The sequence below is a fragment of the Vulpes lagopus genome, chromosome 6, assembly GCF_018345385.1.
Source record: "Vulpes lagopus strain Blue_001 chromosome 6, ASM1834538v1, whole genome shotgun sequence".
Taxonomy (NCBI): Eukaryota; Metazoa; Chordata; class Mammalia; order Carnivora; family Canidae; genus Vulpes; species Vulpes lagopus.
In genome coordinates, this window is record NC_054829.1 from 92,576,535 (window position 1) to 92,594,348 (window position 17,814).

A 17,814-nucleotide genomic window follows, 5' to 3' on the forward strand; every position below is an offset into this window, starting at 1 on the left:
CATTTCTGTAATTAAAGACTGAATCCAGCACACTTTCAAACAGACGAAGAACTCTCTACTATGGGCAACAAGCAACTGATTTTGTTGAGGTGAATGTTCTTACTGAACCTGGTAAATCATGAATAAGTGTGCAAGTAAAGGACATCAGTGGATTACAGCCCTTTGGTTAAGAATAAAGAAGATAATTTGAACAGTACTGGGAGAACCTGATCCACGAGCTCCCTAACAGGAGAGACTGGAAGTTGCTAACAGAGGAGTATAGTTGTGTGTTCTTTTTCCAAAATGCCATGTATACAGTTATGCCTAACCTGACTGCCTAGTAAATTGCAAATGGTTCTTATCTTTTGTGTGAGTTCAATTCTTCTCTATTGAGTCTTTTCACAGTCTTTATAAAATCCAGAGTTTATTAAGAACTTTCACAGTTAACAGAATACCTGTTAGTATATGAAACAGACACTGATAATTGCCTGCAATATTCTAGAATGACCTAGCCAAATAAGCAACTCTTCTTTACTTAATAAAATTATTTTAAACTGAATAGGTATAAATAATATCAGGAAAACGTAATACTTTCTATTAGAGCAGTTTGATCCCAAACTTCCCATCTTCCATTTGCCTACAAACAAAACAAAATTTCTGGAAGCTGAAAATCTACATTGGCAGTTTTATTTTCTTACTAGATACAAAATGTGGCAGTAACTAAACCATTTTTTGAAGGAACTAATAAAGTTGAAGTTAAACTGCTCGAAAGCATTCTTTCTTTTGATTTATGTTGACTGAGAACCATTCGTGTTCCAGACAATGTGTTAACACAGTGGGCAAAATCAGAGAGGTCACACTCTGGGTCGGAGAATGATATTAAATAAATAATCATACCAAGGAGTGAATGTGTAATTACCAACTGAGGTTGAATTCCTAAGGAAAGGAATAAGACACCATAAGAGTATATGACAAAGAACCCTGACCTAGTTCCAAAGGCTTACTGGAAGAAATAAAAACCTCAAGCTAAAGTAAGAACAAGGAGTGGAAGTTTAGAGAGGGAGGTAGGGAGTAGAGAACATCTCAGACAGGGAACAGCAGTGATTCTTCTGTGAGAGAAAGTTCATCTGATGACTGAAACTCCAATGGCTGAGAACTGGCAGCAGGTCCAAGGAACTGGAGCCCAAAAACGAAGGTAAGAGGGGAAGGAGTTGAGTTATAAAGATGGGTATTCTCCAAGCTAGGCAGTCTTCCAAGCCACACGAAGGAACTCAGTCTGCAGCCAAAGAAAATTCAGAAGCTGTTGCAGGTTTTTCCAAGAGCCATATCTTTACATTTTTTGTTGTGTCGTACACAGAGAGAGTACTCAATGTATACGCATTGAATAAATTCAGGAAAGCTTTCCTCCCCAAAAAAGATCCTGGGGAACTGTTATTACATTATCCTAAATTGAATTGATGATCAGAACTCATTACTCAGAAGCTTCCACTTCAAGAGGCATTCTGAGCTATACTCCAGGGGTGCCGAGAGTACCGCAGCCTTCTCCTATGTGTGTGCAGGAGTTCTGAAGAGCTTTAAAACAGATCCAAGCACTGTCCCAATTGACAATAGTACAGATGAAAATATTTTGGAAGTTTCCATGACAGTAAGCGAAGGGATCATCAGTATTTACTCCTCTACAAGGGGCAAGGGTTCAATTTAGAATGTTAAGAGGTAGCAGCAAAGGAGCCTTAGAAATGCAGCGCTGCTGCAAGTTGTATACACACCAGTAGCAGCAATAGGTGGCGGTCTCTGCTCCGTGGACCCTTCCCTCATCACTGCCTTCAGACATACCCGGGGAAGCCAGCAGCAGTGCATCTCTTCTTGGCTTTCCCTGAAAACTAAGGGGCAGGCCTTCTCAGTTCTGCTAAGTCAATGATCACTTGTCCATCATTTCCATTTTGTAAAAATCTGTTGACATCTTTCATTTGTTATGGTCTCTTCAGTTAGTCTCTTTGTTCTGTGGGTTTATGCCTTTTGTGTCCTTTTTCTTGTCGCATTGATGTTTGAGGAGGGCAACTGTGTGTTCAATCAGAAATAATTAACTGAAACTTTCTTATTGTTTTAATTTGCATTTCCTGGTTGAATAGGTTTTTCATCTTTATGGACCATTTCTACTGCTCCTTCATGAATTACTGGCTCTTATCTTTTGGCTATTTTTCTATCAGGAACTAGTCATTTTCTTATCGATTTTAATAGTTCCTCTTTCTATTGTGTCTGTTAACTTACTGTGTGTAAAATTTGTTGCAAATATTTTTCCAGTTGTCATTTACTTTTAACTTTTTATGATTTTTGTACATGGAAAGGGTTCTTTTAATTTTTATGTACCACAGTTTGTGAAACTCCTTAATTATTAAAAAGCATTATTAATTTTAAATTATTTAATTAATTGTTGGATTATTACATCTCTCAGTGTTTTATGCATTGAAAACCCCTACTTAGCTTGACATCAGTAAAACACTTACTTTTGTAATCTTCAGATGTGTCTTCATATTTTTGTATTTAACTTTTAATCCATCTGGAATTTTTTTCACAGAGTACAAGGAGAGATTTTTTTTTAAATAATTGAGAAATATAGCATGTACACCATCAACAATATGAAATGCACTCCTACTAAATTGTCAGGTACATTTTAACAAAAAATTGAGAAGCAAATACTCATTACACCACATCCTGAATCCTTGTCTAAAAATCTACTTCTGGAAGAAACTGAACTAAAATAATTCATACTGGAAATGGCCCAGGAAGTATAACCTGAGATGGATTTCTGGAATTGGATCACTCACCGACCAGATAGTAACAGAGACCAGTGGGTTGTGATAGCCCCTGTCATGCTATAAGGCCACTATTATGAAGAGTCTCTTCAATCCTGAATTAGGACAGCATGCGGGAGGAAGGGGATAAATAAGGTTTATGCTATATCTCCACCATTTGAGAGATATGGCAGCAGTGGTTGTCATAAAAGACTGCAGCTATGGTAGGTCATTATGAAGTTCCATAATTGTGCCACTGAAAGAAAATGGTGGGATCAAATCTGCCAACCAACTCAGAACACAACACAACATAAAATCCAGAAAACGTCTATGACACCCACTTTAACTGCAGCCAGAGGGCACTACGGGCTGGAAATCAGGCCTGATTGGGAGAGTAGCAGAACTGCAGGAAGGCTCACTACATAGCCCTGGCAAAGGTACTATGCCAAGATGCCTCACATGACAGTCCTTGCCTTTGTCCCAGATTTGGCCCACCTTTCCAATAGTTTATAGGCATAAATCTAGGGTCAAGTTCCAGTATGGCCCACTTCGGCAAGTGCTTTTCTTTTTTGGATGCAAAGGAAATATTCATCAAAAGTACTGCAATACCTAGAGGAAGTATTTAACTCAGGATTTAATGTTCTAGAAGTCCAAATATTATGCGAGAATAGGTTTCTTAAACTTGAGAGAAGCACTGACCTATAGTAAATAAGGTAGAAATGCCAGAACAGCTTTACGAGTTTTAGATGAGTATATGCCTGAATATTTAATGCTTAAGACTAGAGAATCCATTGGCTGACTATGTTTCCCAGCAGAGCCCAAAAGAAACTCTTCACCCACTCAAAAAGGAAAGCGCTAGCATGAGGACACTGGCATGGTTGAGAAAATTCAGTGACTTTTGAAGTCAGATGTATAGTTGGGAAAGTTGCCATGGAATGAGCTTATCAGTGTGAACGGAATGATAGGATTCTAGAATTATTATTCCAGAAGCCAGGTGGTATCACTTAAATGTCAGAGGTATGGTGAATGCAATTACTACATCAGAAAGTAAAGCCAGAATGGGAATGCTGGGACCCTGACAGAGATCTGTGGCAATAGCTAATAGACCACAGGTGCTTCTAGAGGGCACAATAGGTGGTAATGTGGTAAGCTGAATAAACCCACCCCCAAAGACATCCACATCCCAATCTCCTGGAACCTGTGAATATGTTACCTTACATAGTAAAAGAGACTTGCAATGTGATTAAGAATCTTGAGATGGGGCAATCATCCTGCATTATCTGTGTGTGCCCAGTATAATCACAAGAATATTTATAAGGTAAAGGAGGCAGGAGGCAGAGTCAGAGATGGGGATGTGACCACAGAAACAGAGGCCAGAGAGATTTAAAGATGCTATGCTGCTGGCCTTGAAGATGGAGAAAAGAGCCATGAGTCAAGATGTGCAGGCAGCCTCTAGAAGTTGGAAAAGGCAAGAAAACACATTCTCCCTTAGAGTCTCAAGAAAGAACATGGCCTTACTGACACCTGGATTTGGGCCCAGTGAAACTGATTTCAAACCTTTAATCCTGCAACACTAAGGTATATACTTATGTGGTTTAAAGCCATTGTGTTTGTAGAAATTTGTTGTGATGGTTAGCTTTACATATTGACTTGGCTAAGCTGTAGTACCCAGTTGTTCAATTAAATGCTAATCTAGGTGCTGCTGTGAAGGTATTTCATAGATGTGGTTAATACCTACAGTTTCAAATACTTCAAGTAAAAGAGATTACCCTCAACAATGTAGGTAGGCCTCAACCAGTTAGTTGGAGGCCTGGAGAGCAGGAATTGAGGCTTCCCATAGAAAAAGCACTGCTGCCTCAAGCCTGCAGTATTAATTCCTGCCTGAATTACAGGCTCCTAGCCTGCTCTACAGAGTTCACATTTGCCAGCCTCCACACTCTCATGAGCCAATTCCTTAAAATACATAAATGTATATATATAAACTCACCTATCAACTCTGCTTCCATGGATAACCCTGACCAAAACATTTGTTATAATAGCAAAAGGAAATGAATACAGGGAGCTAACAAGAGTAGTGTTTGATCTACATAAATAGAGAAGATCAAAAGTAGGTAGGCTGAAGTTTGATATTAGGCATCAGAAACAATTCACTAATCTTTTCCTGGTTTCTACACTTGTGCAAGTTTGAGCCAATCCATGGAAAGGGATTTCAATTCCCCTCGGGACTCCTCCAATCCTTTTGCAAATGGACCCAAACTAGCTATACCTGGGAAAGAAAAATACACAGAATATTGAAGGTTCTGTTGGATACAGGTTGTGAGGTGACACTGATACCAGGAGAACCAAAACGCTATCATAGATGTTTGTTACAGTGAGAGCATAGGAAGTCCAGGTGACAAATGGAATCCTGCCCAACTTTGTCCAACAGGAGTGCAGTGGGTACAAGTGCTGTGGTCATTTTTAAGTCCCTAAGGGCATAGGTTAGATGAATATGATTGGCAGCTGTCAGAAAGCTCACATCTGCACTCTAAACCTTGGATTAAAAGCCATGGTGGCAAAAGAAGCCAAGTGAAAATCTCTGAAAATGCACCCCTCCAAGACAGTAAATCAGGAAAATGGACATACTGAATAGAAGTACAGAGATTTAGTATCATGCGAAGGATGGAAGAGGAGCTGTCTCCATCTATCGGCCTGACACTTGCAAAAATCAGATGGATCGTGGCAGATGAGGGTGGACTACTGTGATCCTAACCAAGTGGTAGTTCCGATCTCAGCTGCTACTTATGCACTTATTCTGTAATTATTGATCCGTTGGATTTACCAGGAAGGATGATTAGAAGCAGTTTACGTTCACTTGGAATGAACAATGGTACATTCGAGATCTTAACCAACAATAGTATTAATATTCTAGTGATAAAGGAACCTCAATTATTTGGACCTCTTGCAGAACATCATAGTGATCCTTCTACTGATGACATATTTTTAATTGGACCCGGAAAGCAGACAATGGCTTTATAAAAAATGCCCTTGTGAGGCATATGTTGCCCAAGGGGGTGGGAGATAGACCCTACAAATACATAAGATCCTTCTAAACTAGTGATGATTTTAGAATTATATTATTCCTTGCACCTTTTGCCACTAAGAAAAGTATAATGACAGATAGACCTCTTTGGATTTAGGAGAAAGTACGTGCCATATTTAGAAATATAGCTCTGACTTATCAGTTGACTCATGCAGCAACTAGTTTTGAGTAGGGCTTTGTAGCAGATTTGGGCTGTGGAATGAGCATTCTTGTCCCTTAAATCATATGGTACAGCAGATCCCATGGTGCTAGAGATATTTGTGGAACATATTATTGCCATTTAGTCTTTTGTAAGTCCAAATAGAAGAGTCCCAGCACAGACCCCTAAGGCTTGACACAGGCTATGCCATCTGTAGCAGAGAACTATTTACCATAAAAGCAGATTCCAGCATGTTTCTGGGTCTTAGTAGAGACTAGACTCTCAACCAAGAGATTGATTAAGTGATTAAGTGACTATACAACTGGAGCTACTCACCTTGAGCTGGATATCACATCAAGTCATAAGTGGAGTGGGAGGGAGGGTATTCACATAGCAATCTACCATATTGTGGAGATGGTACATTCTGGATCAGACCCAATCAGATCCAGAGAGTATAAGTAAGCTATATAAACATGTGTCCCAGACCCTTACATTACTTTACACCAATGCCTCACCATTAGTGAGCTAACAGAAAAGTAATGGCTTACGGAGAAGGAAAAACTGAGAAGTTTTTTTGTTTTGTTTTGTTTTGTTTTTTTGTCTATCATGGATAAGGTGATTTGATAAGTTTGAAAGCTGACAATAGGCCACTGTTGCACTACAGCCAATCTCAGAGAAGGCTCTGGAAGATTGTATGAAGAGGAAATCCTGTGCGGTTCACTTTACCACCAGCCTTCTGTGATGAACGAAATGGTATGTGGCAAGAATACATGTTGATTCCTGGGCAGTGTCTAGTTAATCAGGAGTCTGTAGGGAGTAAGATTGGAAGACCGGAGGCAAGGGGATATGAGGAAAAATCATGGAGATGGACGAGGTGGAGTGAACACAAAATGTCCAGATCTTTATTTCCCATACCAAAGCTCACCATAGACCATCTACCACTGAGGGGGCACTGAACAACCAGGGGGTAAAAGTGATTCATCCACTGGAAATCAGCCAGCTTCCCTCCTCAGCTTCCCTAGTACTTGTACAATGGGCCCTTTAGCAGAATAGCCTCACCAGCAGGAGTGGAGGGTGATAGAGGAGAGATAAACAGAAAATAAACAGTCACATAAATAATCATCTGATAATGATTTGCAATACTAAAGGGAACAAATAGTAAGTACCACAGGATTGTAAAACAGGGAATTCTGGGTGGGGGGGAGGTGTCACACCTGAAAATGGGAAATAGGAAGTAGCCACACAAAAATGTGCCAGGAAAGGAAGAGCATTGCAGACAACGTATGTAAAGGCAGACATGGGAAAATGTTTGACACCTATGAGCAGAGAAAAGAACTATAAGCCTAGAGCACCATATGGGACTGGGACTGGGATGAGAGAAGCAGAAGAGATAGGGAGGGGCCAGAGAGCAGCACTTGGAGACTCTGTTCAAGAATCCTTTTTAGCTGTTGCTGTTATAATAACTGTGTGTCCACTTGCCTTCCTTAGCTGCCTCCTATTCCACCTTCAGATCTAACTTCCTTGGTAGACATTCTCCGATCCCCCAAACTAATGCTGGTTTTTGATGTTTGTGCCTACTTTAAGAGCAATGAAAACCTCTGAAAAAGAGCTGGACTTGAGAGAAGACCTTACTATTGATTGGCATGTAGATGGTAATGGAGAATAAGGGGAAATGACAGCATAGTACCAAGCCCAATAAGGAAGATAACCTCCCTGAAAGAAATTAAGAAAGAACAACCTGAACTGTAGGGAGAAACAAAGGAGAAGAATATGGTGTCCCCAAACCAAGAGAAAAGAAAATTTTGAGAAAAAAAAATGTTTTTGACTGTGTTGAGAGTTGAAATCATTTAACATATGGCCAAAGAAAATGTCCATTTGATTTAGCAACAGGAGTATTTGCACCAACAGAAATCAGTAAATGCCCAAATCAAGGCTTTCTTTATTGTTTTATTAATTATCTAGGCTTAAGAAAGTGATAGTGAAATGCTAATAATGCATATTAAACTTAAGAATTTGTCAGTGTCTGTAGCCATTACATTATGAATAATACAAAAAAATCTGTGCATATTCTTACAATATTGGAAAATTGTCCTATTCAACAAAGAAGTTGTTCACATCATTAACTCTTGAATGTTTCAACACACATGCTCATTGTTGTTTCACTTTCATCTTATTCACTAGTAGCAATTGAAAAATATTAATCAACATTCTTGTGGGCAATCTATTTTTTCATCAAATGCAACCACCGGTTAATTATGGATACAAAAAAAGCACAAATCAGTGAAAGTATTCTCTGAGAATCAGCAGCTGTAGAGAATTTACAACAAAGAATATTGTTATTATTTACAAACAGTGGGTTACACATTCTTTATGTTAATAAATTTTACAATAAAATTTACAATAAACTTATATAGGTATATATGCATGAATTTTTTTCAGTTATTACACATTTACCAGCATGCCACTGTCCCTAACCATACCAATAATCAGCATAAAGCAACGCTCAGGATATACTTATATAAATTAAAAACAAATTCACAAATATGACTGAAATAAAGAGATCTCACAAAAAAGTAAGAAAATGAAATACAATGCAAATTACCTGTCATAATATGGTTTCTGTGGACAGTCTAAATGGTTGACAACAGTCAACATTGTCACATTGTAAATGGTCACAAATACAATCTTAAAAACATGTGCCATTTGAAATTGCCACAGAAACAGAAAGTCTGAAATTTCTCTTCACTTGTAATTTGCTGAATTGGTTCAGTTACTCTAACCTTCATATATAACTTCCAGATCATTCTGTTGCATTTTTCTCACTTTACCAAAATATCTCCCCACTCTTAGTTCAATAAAGAGGAATTACATTCTGCAAAAGGAAACAAAGAAATTAACATGAAACAAAGGAATGTGGTAGTTTTTAACGTAGGTTCACAAGTTCTCTGATTCTCCTTCCATTCAGGGCTTAATTGCTCTCTCATTAAGTGTGGTCTTCACTTAATAACTCACCTTTAATAACTAGAATATGGTAGAAATGACATGCATGCTTTGGAATGTAGATCTAAAACATAGTACAGCTTGCATCTCTCGCCCTTGAGTCACTTTCTCTGGCATAAGCAGGTTGCTCATATGTCAGAGGACACTCAAACACCCCTATGGAGAAATCCACATGTGGAGAAACAGGCCACCTGCCACAGCTAACTTTCCAGCCATGTGAATGAAACAACTGGGAGGTAGGTCTTCCAGTCCCAGTCAAACCTTCAGATTACAGCCTGAGCTGATATCTTGGCTAAAGCCTCATGAAAGACCCTGACCCAGAACCACTCAGCTAAGCAGCAAGCACCAGAATCTCTTACCCACAGACCGTGATATAATAAATGTCTGTTGTTTAAACTGCTAAGTTTTGGAGAATTTATTATGCAGCAATAGATAAGTAATACAGATACTGTAAAACTGTGAAGGAGTTGACAGTTCCTGGTGGTCAATAACCCTTAGGTAAACTGAGGCATTTATAAATGAATGCAGGGATCCCTGGGTGGCGCAGCGGTTTGGCGCCTGCCTTTGGCCCAGGGCGCGATCCTGGAGACCCGGGATCGAATCCCACGTCAGGCTCCCGATGCATGGAGCCTGCTTCTCCCTCTGCCTGTGTCTCTGCCTCTCTCTCTCTCTCTGTGACTATCATAAATAAAATTAAAAAAAAAATTTATAAATGAATGCAATTTTGAATTTCTCCAACAAGCTACTAGTGAAGTGACCCGAAGACACCACACTTTCACCTCCTTGCTAAAGGACAAATGATGGTCCTAGAGATGACATGGGAAGAATTCCTAGAGGAGGTGGCATTTGATCTAGACTTTGAGTCTTAGATTACACTTTAGTAAGTAGAATTGAATGATAGGTGTTGTGGGATTATTGTATTTATGGTGACAGGAATTACAATACAAGTTCCCAGAAATATAAAGTAGCTGAATAGAACACAGGAAACCTTCTAGAAAAATAGTCCTTAACCTAGGACATGTCTAAGAATCCCTTGAAGTGTTTATCTATTTACAAGTCCTGGGCTCCCTTGATAAAGCTGATTTGGTATATGGGATAGAGTCCCAGGAATCTACCTTTTTAAGAAATATCCCAAGTGATTCTCATGCAGGTAGATGATCTTTAAGATACATTTCAAGAAACATTCTGCATAAGGAAAAATGAAATCTCAGTTTAGAAACATAGGTTAGGACTAGATAACTGGGATTCTAAAGCATAGCTAGGCTATGTAGCTGATATGTACTAGACAGTGAGAAGCCACTGGCTTTTTAAAAAGTCCTTACTGTAAAAATTTTCATGGGCAAATAGAGCTAATAGTCTAATCTTTACATCACCCATATCTAGCAGTTATTAAGATTTTTCTACATTCGCTTCACTATTTCTTTTCCATATTGTTGATATTATGATGAAATACTTTGAAGGAAATCATAGACTTCATGCTATTTCACCCCTACATGCATCAATGTGTGGCTCTGAGGCATAGAGAGCCTCTTAGATAACTACATTGCCTTTGTTGTAACTGGAGAAAAATAACAATAACTCAATGGTATCAAGTAATACTGAGATCAAATGCATGTTTATCAACTGTCTTTTTAAAAAGTCCCTTTACTATTGAATCTGAATCCAAACAAGGTCCACACGTTGCTTTTGGTACTGTATCATAAGACTATCTTAATCAAGAGTAATTCTTCACCCCCCCTCCTTCTTTTTTCATGTCACACACTTGTTGAAACTGAACATTTGTTCTGTAGAATGTTAATTGATGTGGGTTTGGCTTTTTGCATTCTTGTGATATCACTTACTTGATATGGTAGCCCCCATATTTCCTGTAAACAGAAGGCTATCTTGAAGCCTTAATTAAAGTCAGATTCTTTTTTTTCTTTTTTAAACAGTACTTCATAGGAGTCTGTGTACTTCATAATTCATGGAAAACTGAGAAACACATAATATCAGTGTCTTCTACTCTAAACAATGCTACTAAGACTGATGACTAGGGTTCATGTTGACAGATGAACCCCTTTGTTGTAAAATTCCCCGAGCTTTGATCTAATTGTTCCTTCATTGTTAATGACTGCCTAAATAGAAATTTTCATTAGGAGTTTCTAATAATTGATTTTTAAAAATGTTCTGGTTTTTTTTCTACTTTATTAGAAGGAAGTATTCTGAAAAGAAATTTTCCTGATGAACCAAAATAAGACTAACTGATTACTCTGAAATACCATTCATATCAGAATTACTGGATAAATACCCAATTCTTTCCCATAATTGCCAATTATTAAGGTAAGGCTACAACCAATGGTAAAAATAATCCATTTGCATGGGGTGGGGGGTGGTGTTTGTTTCTTTTCTTTTTTTTTCTAATGGTTGTAACCTGATCAGAACACTGCATAGGAGAATTCATCATGATTAGGAAATTTGTATTTTAAATAACCTGTAAGAGAATACTTTGAGGTTCATATTCAATTTTTGGCACCTCTAGAGAAATATTCTTTGGGTTCTTGTGAATGGAATAGTCATTAAAGCCTAAGATTTTTTAAGCCCATTAGATAAACACTGCACTGTGGCTAGACAGAGAATGACTTAACTTAAAGCATAGGCCTCAACACACTATGGTATGATGCTTGGATTGAGATGGATTACTAATTCCAGACAAGAACCCAGGATCCCGGGATCACAACCTGAGCCAAAAGCAGAGACACTCAACCACCCAGGTGCCCCAAGGCCGGTTATTTTCTAGAAGTTCTCTCAGTTTGGGTGGGCTTGATATTCTCTCTCTTCTTTTCTTTTCTTTTTTTTTTTTTTTTAAGATTTGTTTTTTTATTTGAGAGAGAGAGAGAGAGTGGAGGAGGAGGACAGAAGCTGAGGGAGAGAAATCCTTAAGCAGACTCCCCTGCTGAGCAAGGAGCCATCTGAAGGCTCAATCCCAGAACCCCAAGATTGTGATCTGATCCAAAATCAAGAGTCTAGAGGTCAACCAGCTGAGCCACGAAAGTGCCTCATCATGTTCTCTCTTGATTGGATTTGGGGTATACATCTTTGGTAGGAATATCCTGGAAGCAATGCTGAGTTTTCTACATCATAACAAATGGCATGTAACTTTGGTTTATCCCATTGCTGGTGGTATTAACTTTGATCACATGATAGAGTTGGCGTCTCCCATAGTTCTCCATGGCAGTAGAGTCCATCTTCTTTCATTTGTAATCAACACATATTTTGTGACTAAGTATTCATCAAACTTCCAATGCAATTATTCATTCTATTATATTAGTAGTTAATTCTGTTGTAGTAGTAATCTGTTACTATCATTACATATTTTGATGCTCAAATTGTCCTATGTTTTGTCTGTAGAAGCCTCTTCAAGCAGGCTTCTTTGGTCCTTGACATGTCTCCATCACATTTCCTTATTTCTGATACAAGATGTTTTATGTTTATCTTGTATCTTTTCTGCCCCGTTCTTGGAATCAGTCCATTTCCTCAAGAACGCCAGTTCTTTTTAGTGGACAATTTTATTTAAAAATTAATGTCTGAGAACTAGATATGCTCATTCTGATCCCAGGCCTTGAGAATGAAAGGAACAAGAGAATATATATAGGTACACACATACCACAGATTTGTATCTGTTTATCTCTATTTCATATAGATGAAATATTGAAAACAATGTATTTATAGCAGAATTTCCAATTTGAATCCAACACTACAGCTTTTTCCATTTCTATATTTGTAACTCCTTTCTATGACAGTGAGAAACCTTACTCTGTCCCCAAATATTTACTTTTTTTCATTAATCCTTCCTTATGTCACTGATCCAGCAGTCCAAGCATATAGAAGCTCTCCTCCCTCTGCTCAAACAAACCCTAAATTCTGGGGCTGCACCACCATCCAGCCCCTACAGACAGTTGCCTTACTTGATGATTGACATCATATGCCACAAACCCTCTGCAGGGGCACCCTGCTCACACTATTCAGGCTCTAACCCTGGAGCACTGGGCCCTGTGTCCCCTTCCCCAGCTCAGAAGCCTAGCTTCCTCAGCCCCACCTATGGAAGAGAAGGGGAGGGAAGGGAAGGCAAAGAAAATAGCATCCTGTATACTCTAAATGCAAAAGCATGTATTTCGCTACAACCTATTAAAAAAAATCTTACTGCCCCTCACATTATTGGGCTACTCTAATTTACTCGCTTAAAAATTGAGTCTTAAAAAAAAAAAAATTGAGTCTTAAAAAAAAAAAAATTGAGTCTTGCACCAAAGAAGTGATAATGCTAATAATTATATATAAAGCTAGCAAATTAGGATCAATATTCGATGTATCTGACAAATATTTGGCTACAGCCCATAAAACTGTTTAAGTTCAAAGGAAAATGAGTATTTGGCAGTTACGCAGTCAAATCTAAAGTATAAACAAACCGTTTGGATGAATGCAAGCCCGAGGAAAATAGGGGCATCCTACATATTTGGTAGTGACGTAATGTGGAAGGAGTAACTTTCAGCTGATACAGTTGGGAGCTGTTAGGAATAAAATGCAATATAAACAACTGATACTGCCCGACTCTGGCCGCTTACACTGCCATACCTAGACAGAAGATGGTTCATCATTTTTCTGAAAGTTGTAATTTGACACCCACAGGGTTGTTTTTTTTTAAGATTTTATTTATATATTCAAGAGATACACAGAAAGGGGCAGAGACGCAGGCAGAGGGAGAAACAGGCTCCCTGAGGCGAGCCTCATGCAGGACTCAATCCCAGGACCCCGGGATCACGACCTGAGCCCAACGCAGACACTGCACCCCTGAACCACCCGGGCGTCCCTGCCCAGGGAGTTCTAAGTAGCAGGTTAGATCAAGTCCCCGCGAATACTAGCAAGAACAACTTTCAGTCATTCCGGTGCCCTGCAAAACCAGGTTCCCGGAGCTCTCTCTGCTAGCTTTTCTTCTCACCATCTTTTCGAGAGGACGGAGCTCCCTTCCCCCGCAGAAGCAGGGAGCAGCACCAGCACCCGCTGGCTGCGTCCCACGGCTGCGCCCCAAGGCCAATGCGGGAAAGCGCCCCGAGGTGCGGCCTTGTGGGACCCAGGCCGGGGCGTTCCCGGGCCAGGGCGCTTCTGATTGGTTTTTGTTGTGAATTCAAGAGGCCAGGGCTCAGGGGCGGGAGGAAGCAGCTCACCTGAGCGAGAGCGTCCCCGCTTCGCCCGGGGCCTCCCGGGGTTCGGCTCTCGGGCTGGCGGCCGGGGTGGTGGGGCTGGGGGGCGGGAATACGGGGTGCTGGGGAGAGCGCCCCGAACTCTTCGGAGGGCGGCGTGGACTGGGTTAGGCTGTGGTGTTTCTGGGTGTTTGCCGGAGACGCAGCGCGCCCCATTAAATAAACCCAGGGCTCCTGAAGCGGAAGGGGAAGGTAACTCTGAGGTTCTGCACCTTGGAAAGGTCCAGACCTGCAGGCGACGCAGGCGCCTGTTTCTTGGGGCACCACCCCCGACTCCGACTTCGTAAGGAGCCCTGCCGTGGGTGTTGAAACTGTAAAACAAGCGTGTCCTACCTCGGCTCAGCAGAGTCTCCTGCAGATTACAGGCCTAGGTGGCCGCGGTGCTGGAGAAGACTGCGGGATCTAAGTTAGTGCGTCCTACCCCCGCACCACGTTACTAGGTTACATAGTGTCGATCTGGAGCGAGAGATGAAAATTCAGAAACGTATTCTGAGACGGTTCGTTTTTTTCTTTTTTTTTTTTATTTTTAGTTTTTAATTCTAAACCGGAGTTTAAATAGTGGGTCTCAGCGATTATATATCTATGCAATTATTTGTGATCTATGAGCGTGCACTCTGAAAGCTTTATATGCGCACGCAGACACACAGGAGAGCTTGGGGGCTGCGATCCCGGCGCGCGGGCCGGAGGGCGGGCCGGGGGGTCCCCGCGCGCAGCGCCCCGCAGCCGCGCGCTCAGCCTCCCCCGGGAGAGCGCCCCGCGCCCCGCAGCGGCTCACGCACCCCCGCCGCCGGCGCGCGGGCACAGCTCGGGAGTCGAATTACAGCCCCCAATTAACATATGAATTTGACTAACTTAAAAAAGGATAGAAGAATGGGCGGGGGGGGGGGGGCGGACCGCCGAGCGGGCGCTCCAGCCTTCCGCACGCAGGAACTTTTCTCCGGGTGTAAAAACTCCTTGATTGGCTGCTCGCACGCGCCTGCCCGCGCCCTCCATTGGCTGAGCAGACACGCGACCGGCGCGAGGAGGGGGCTGGGAGGGGAGCGGGGGGTGGGGGGGAGACACACTGGCGCGTGCCGCTTTTTAAAGGGGCGCAGCGCCTTCAGCAACCGGAGAAGCTTCGTTGCACGCGACCTGGTGTGTGTGATCTCCGTGCGGGTGGGGGAGGGTCGAGGAGAAAAAAAAAAAGAAAAAAAAAAAAAAAAAAACAAGACAGTGCAGTAGAGACCCAGGAAGGGTTTCTGTTGTAGTTGAGCTGGTTTGCCAGTCCCTCCTCCGACCCTGCGCCTCCGAGCCTCCGAAGTGCAATGTCCCGCCTGCTGCACGCAGAGGAGTGGGCTGAAGTGAAGGAGTTGGGGGACCACCACCGCCATCCCCAGCCTCACCACCTGCCGCCGCCGCCGCCGCCGCCACCTGCGACCCTGCAGACGAGAGAGCATCCCGTCTACCCGGCCGAGCTGTCCCTCCTGGACAGCACCGACCCACGCGCCTGGCTGGCTCCTACTTTGCAGGGCATCTGCACGGCACGCGCCGCCCAGTACTTGCTGCATTCCCCCGAGCTGGGTGTCTCTGAGGCTGCGGCGCCCCGGGAGGAGGCGGACGGCCGGGGGGAGCTGGTGAGGAGGAGCGGCGGCGGCGGCGGCGGCGGCGGCGGCAGCAGCAGCAAGAGTCCGGGACCCGTGAAAGTGCGGGAACAGCTGTGTAAGCTGAAAGGCGGGGTGGGAGTGGACGAGCTGGGCTGCAGCCGCCAGCGCGCCCCTTCCAGCAAACAGGTGAACGGGGTGCAGAAGCAGAGGCGGCTGGCGGCCAACGCCAGGGAGCGGCGCAGGATGCACGGGCTGAACCACGCCTTCGACCAGCTGCGCAACGTTATCCCGTCCTTCAACAACGACAAGAAGCTGTCCAAATACGAGACCCTGCAGATGGCCCAGATCTACATCAACGCCCTGTCCGAGCTGCTGCAAACGCCCAGCGGCGGGGAGCAGCCGCCGCCGCCGCCCGCCTCCTGCAAGAGCGACCACCACCACCTTCGCGCCGCCGCCCCCTACGAAGGCGGCGCGGGCACGGCGAGCGCAGCGGGGGCCCAGCCGGCCTCGGGAGGGGGCCAGCGGCCCTCGGCGCCCGGGGGCTGCCGGACTCGCTTCTCGGCCCCGGCCCCCGCGGGAGGATACGCGGTGCAGCTGGACGCTCTGCACTTCCCGACTTTCGAGGACAGCGCCCTGACGGCGATGATGGCGCAGAAGAACCTGTCGCCTTCCCTGCCCGGGGGCATCCTGCAGCCGGGGCAGGAAGAAAGTAGCAAAACTTCGCCCCGGTCCCACAGAAGCGACGGGGAGTTTTCCCCCCATTCCCATTACAGTGACTCAGATGAGGCAAGTTAGGAAGGTGACAGAAACCTGAAAACTGGGACAGAAACAAAATCGCCCTTGCCCAGTGCGCGGGAAGCCCCGCGGTTAAAGATCCGCGCACCCTTTTCATTTTCCTCTGCGATTGTCGTTGTTTAGCAACGACTCGGCTTCCTATGGCAGCTATATTGGATGGTTTGCAAAAGCCGCCGCTGTCCCGAACTTCCTGTGGTCCATACTGATGAAAACTTGCTGTTAAAGTTGTGTTCTTCCCTCCCACCTCCCCCCTCCCCGTAGGTAGATGAGGAATGATTATATGTACCCAAAAATGGCATCATCCTTCTAGTTCCCTGCTGCCAATACGCTGCTAAGATGTCGCATTTTCTTCTCAGTCGCTGGTTTGTGTTTTAATTTATTTTATGCCCTGGGCATTCATCCCTGTGTGTTGCGCGCACTCACGCGTGGGAGAGTGAGTATTCTGAAGGATTTTCTCAAAAGGCATCATGAAACGCAAAGTTGATGGCTCCAAAGTGAATAACCTTTGACGATGGAACGTTAGAGAACAGAGGACTCTTAGGTTTATATATTGTATAAACATACCCTGTATGTATGTATCTCGGATCGCGGTGATGTTGGCGTCTTCTAGGAAACTTGGCGCACGCACTTTATCAGCCGCTACTGCTGCGGCTCCAGGACAAACTCAGCTGCCAATTGCAGACCAGTTTTTGTGTTGTTGTTGTTGTTGTTGTTTTAAACAAGGCCACTTATAATCCTTAAGCTCTTTGCAAATGTTTGTTTAAAAATTAAAATTAAAAAAAAAAAATCCAGTAGTGTCAAAAGCATTTGGTCAATTTTATTTTGCTTTGTTAATGTTAGAAAACTTATTTATTATTGATTGTTTGCTACCATTTCTACTTATCTTGATTCAATTTTTTTTACGTTTTTCTACTCGAGATCATTTTATTTTAATTTAGCAAAGCCAACTGCCATTGTTTTATGTATTTTCTTTTGCAAATGATGAAAATAAACGTGAAAATAACTTTTATTTGTCACTTATTCCATTCTGATATAAGCATTAAAAACAATTTCGAAAGGATCCTGAAGCCTTGAGCTCCGTCTCCTAGTTAATTGCGAATCTAAGAGTTTTGAAGAAAAATTCTGTCATTAAACATTGTAGTTTCAGGCAGGACCAGTTATCAAGTCCGTAAATAAATCGTTAGGTAAAATTTCCCCAAAATTTGCAACC

The 17,814-nt window shown here is 42.6% G+C and overlaps 1 protein-coding gene across 1 annotated transcript; it reads left to right on the plus strand.

Moving 5' to 3' along the window:
- The first annotated feature begins 15,358 nt into the window (after nucleotides 1-15,358).
- ATOH1 (atonal bHLH transcription factor 1) lies at nucleotides 15,359-17,544 on the plus strand. Its single transcript, XM_041759372.1, has one exon. The coding sequence runs from the start codon at nucleotides 15,531-15,533 to the stop codon at nucleotides 16,602-16,604; it is 1,074 nt and encodes a 357-aa protein (XP_041615306.1). The 5' UTR covers nucleotides 15,359-15,530; the 3' UTR covers nucleotides 16,605-17,544.
- Nucleotides 17,545-17,814: the final 270 nt, after the last annotated feature.

Excerpts from the sequence above, each read along its gene's own strand:
- ATOH1 (XM_041759372.1), top strand. The coding sequence starts at position 15,531 with ATGTCCCGCCTGCTGCACGCAGAGGAGTGGGCTGAAGTGAAGGAGTTG.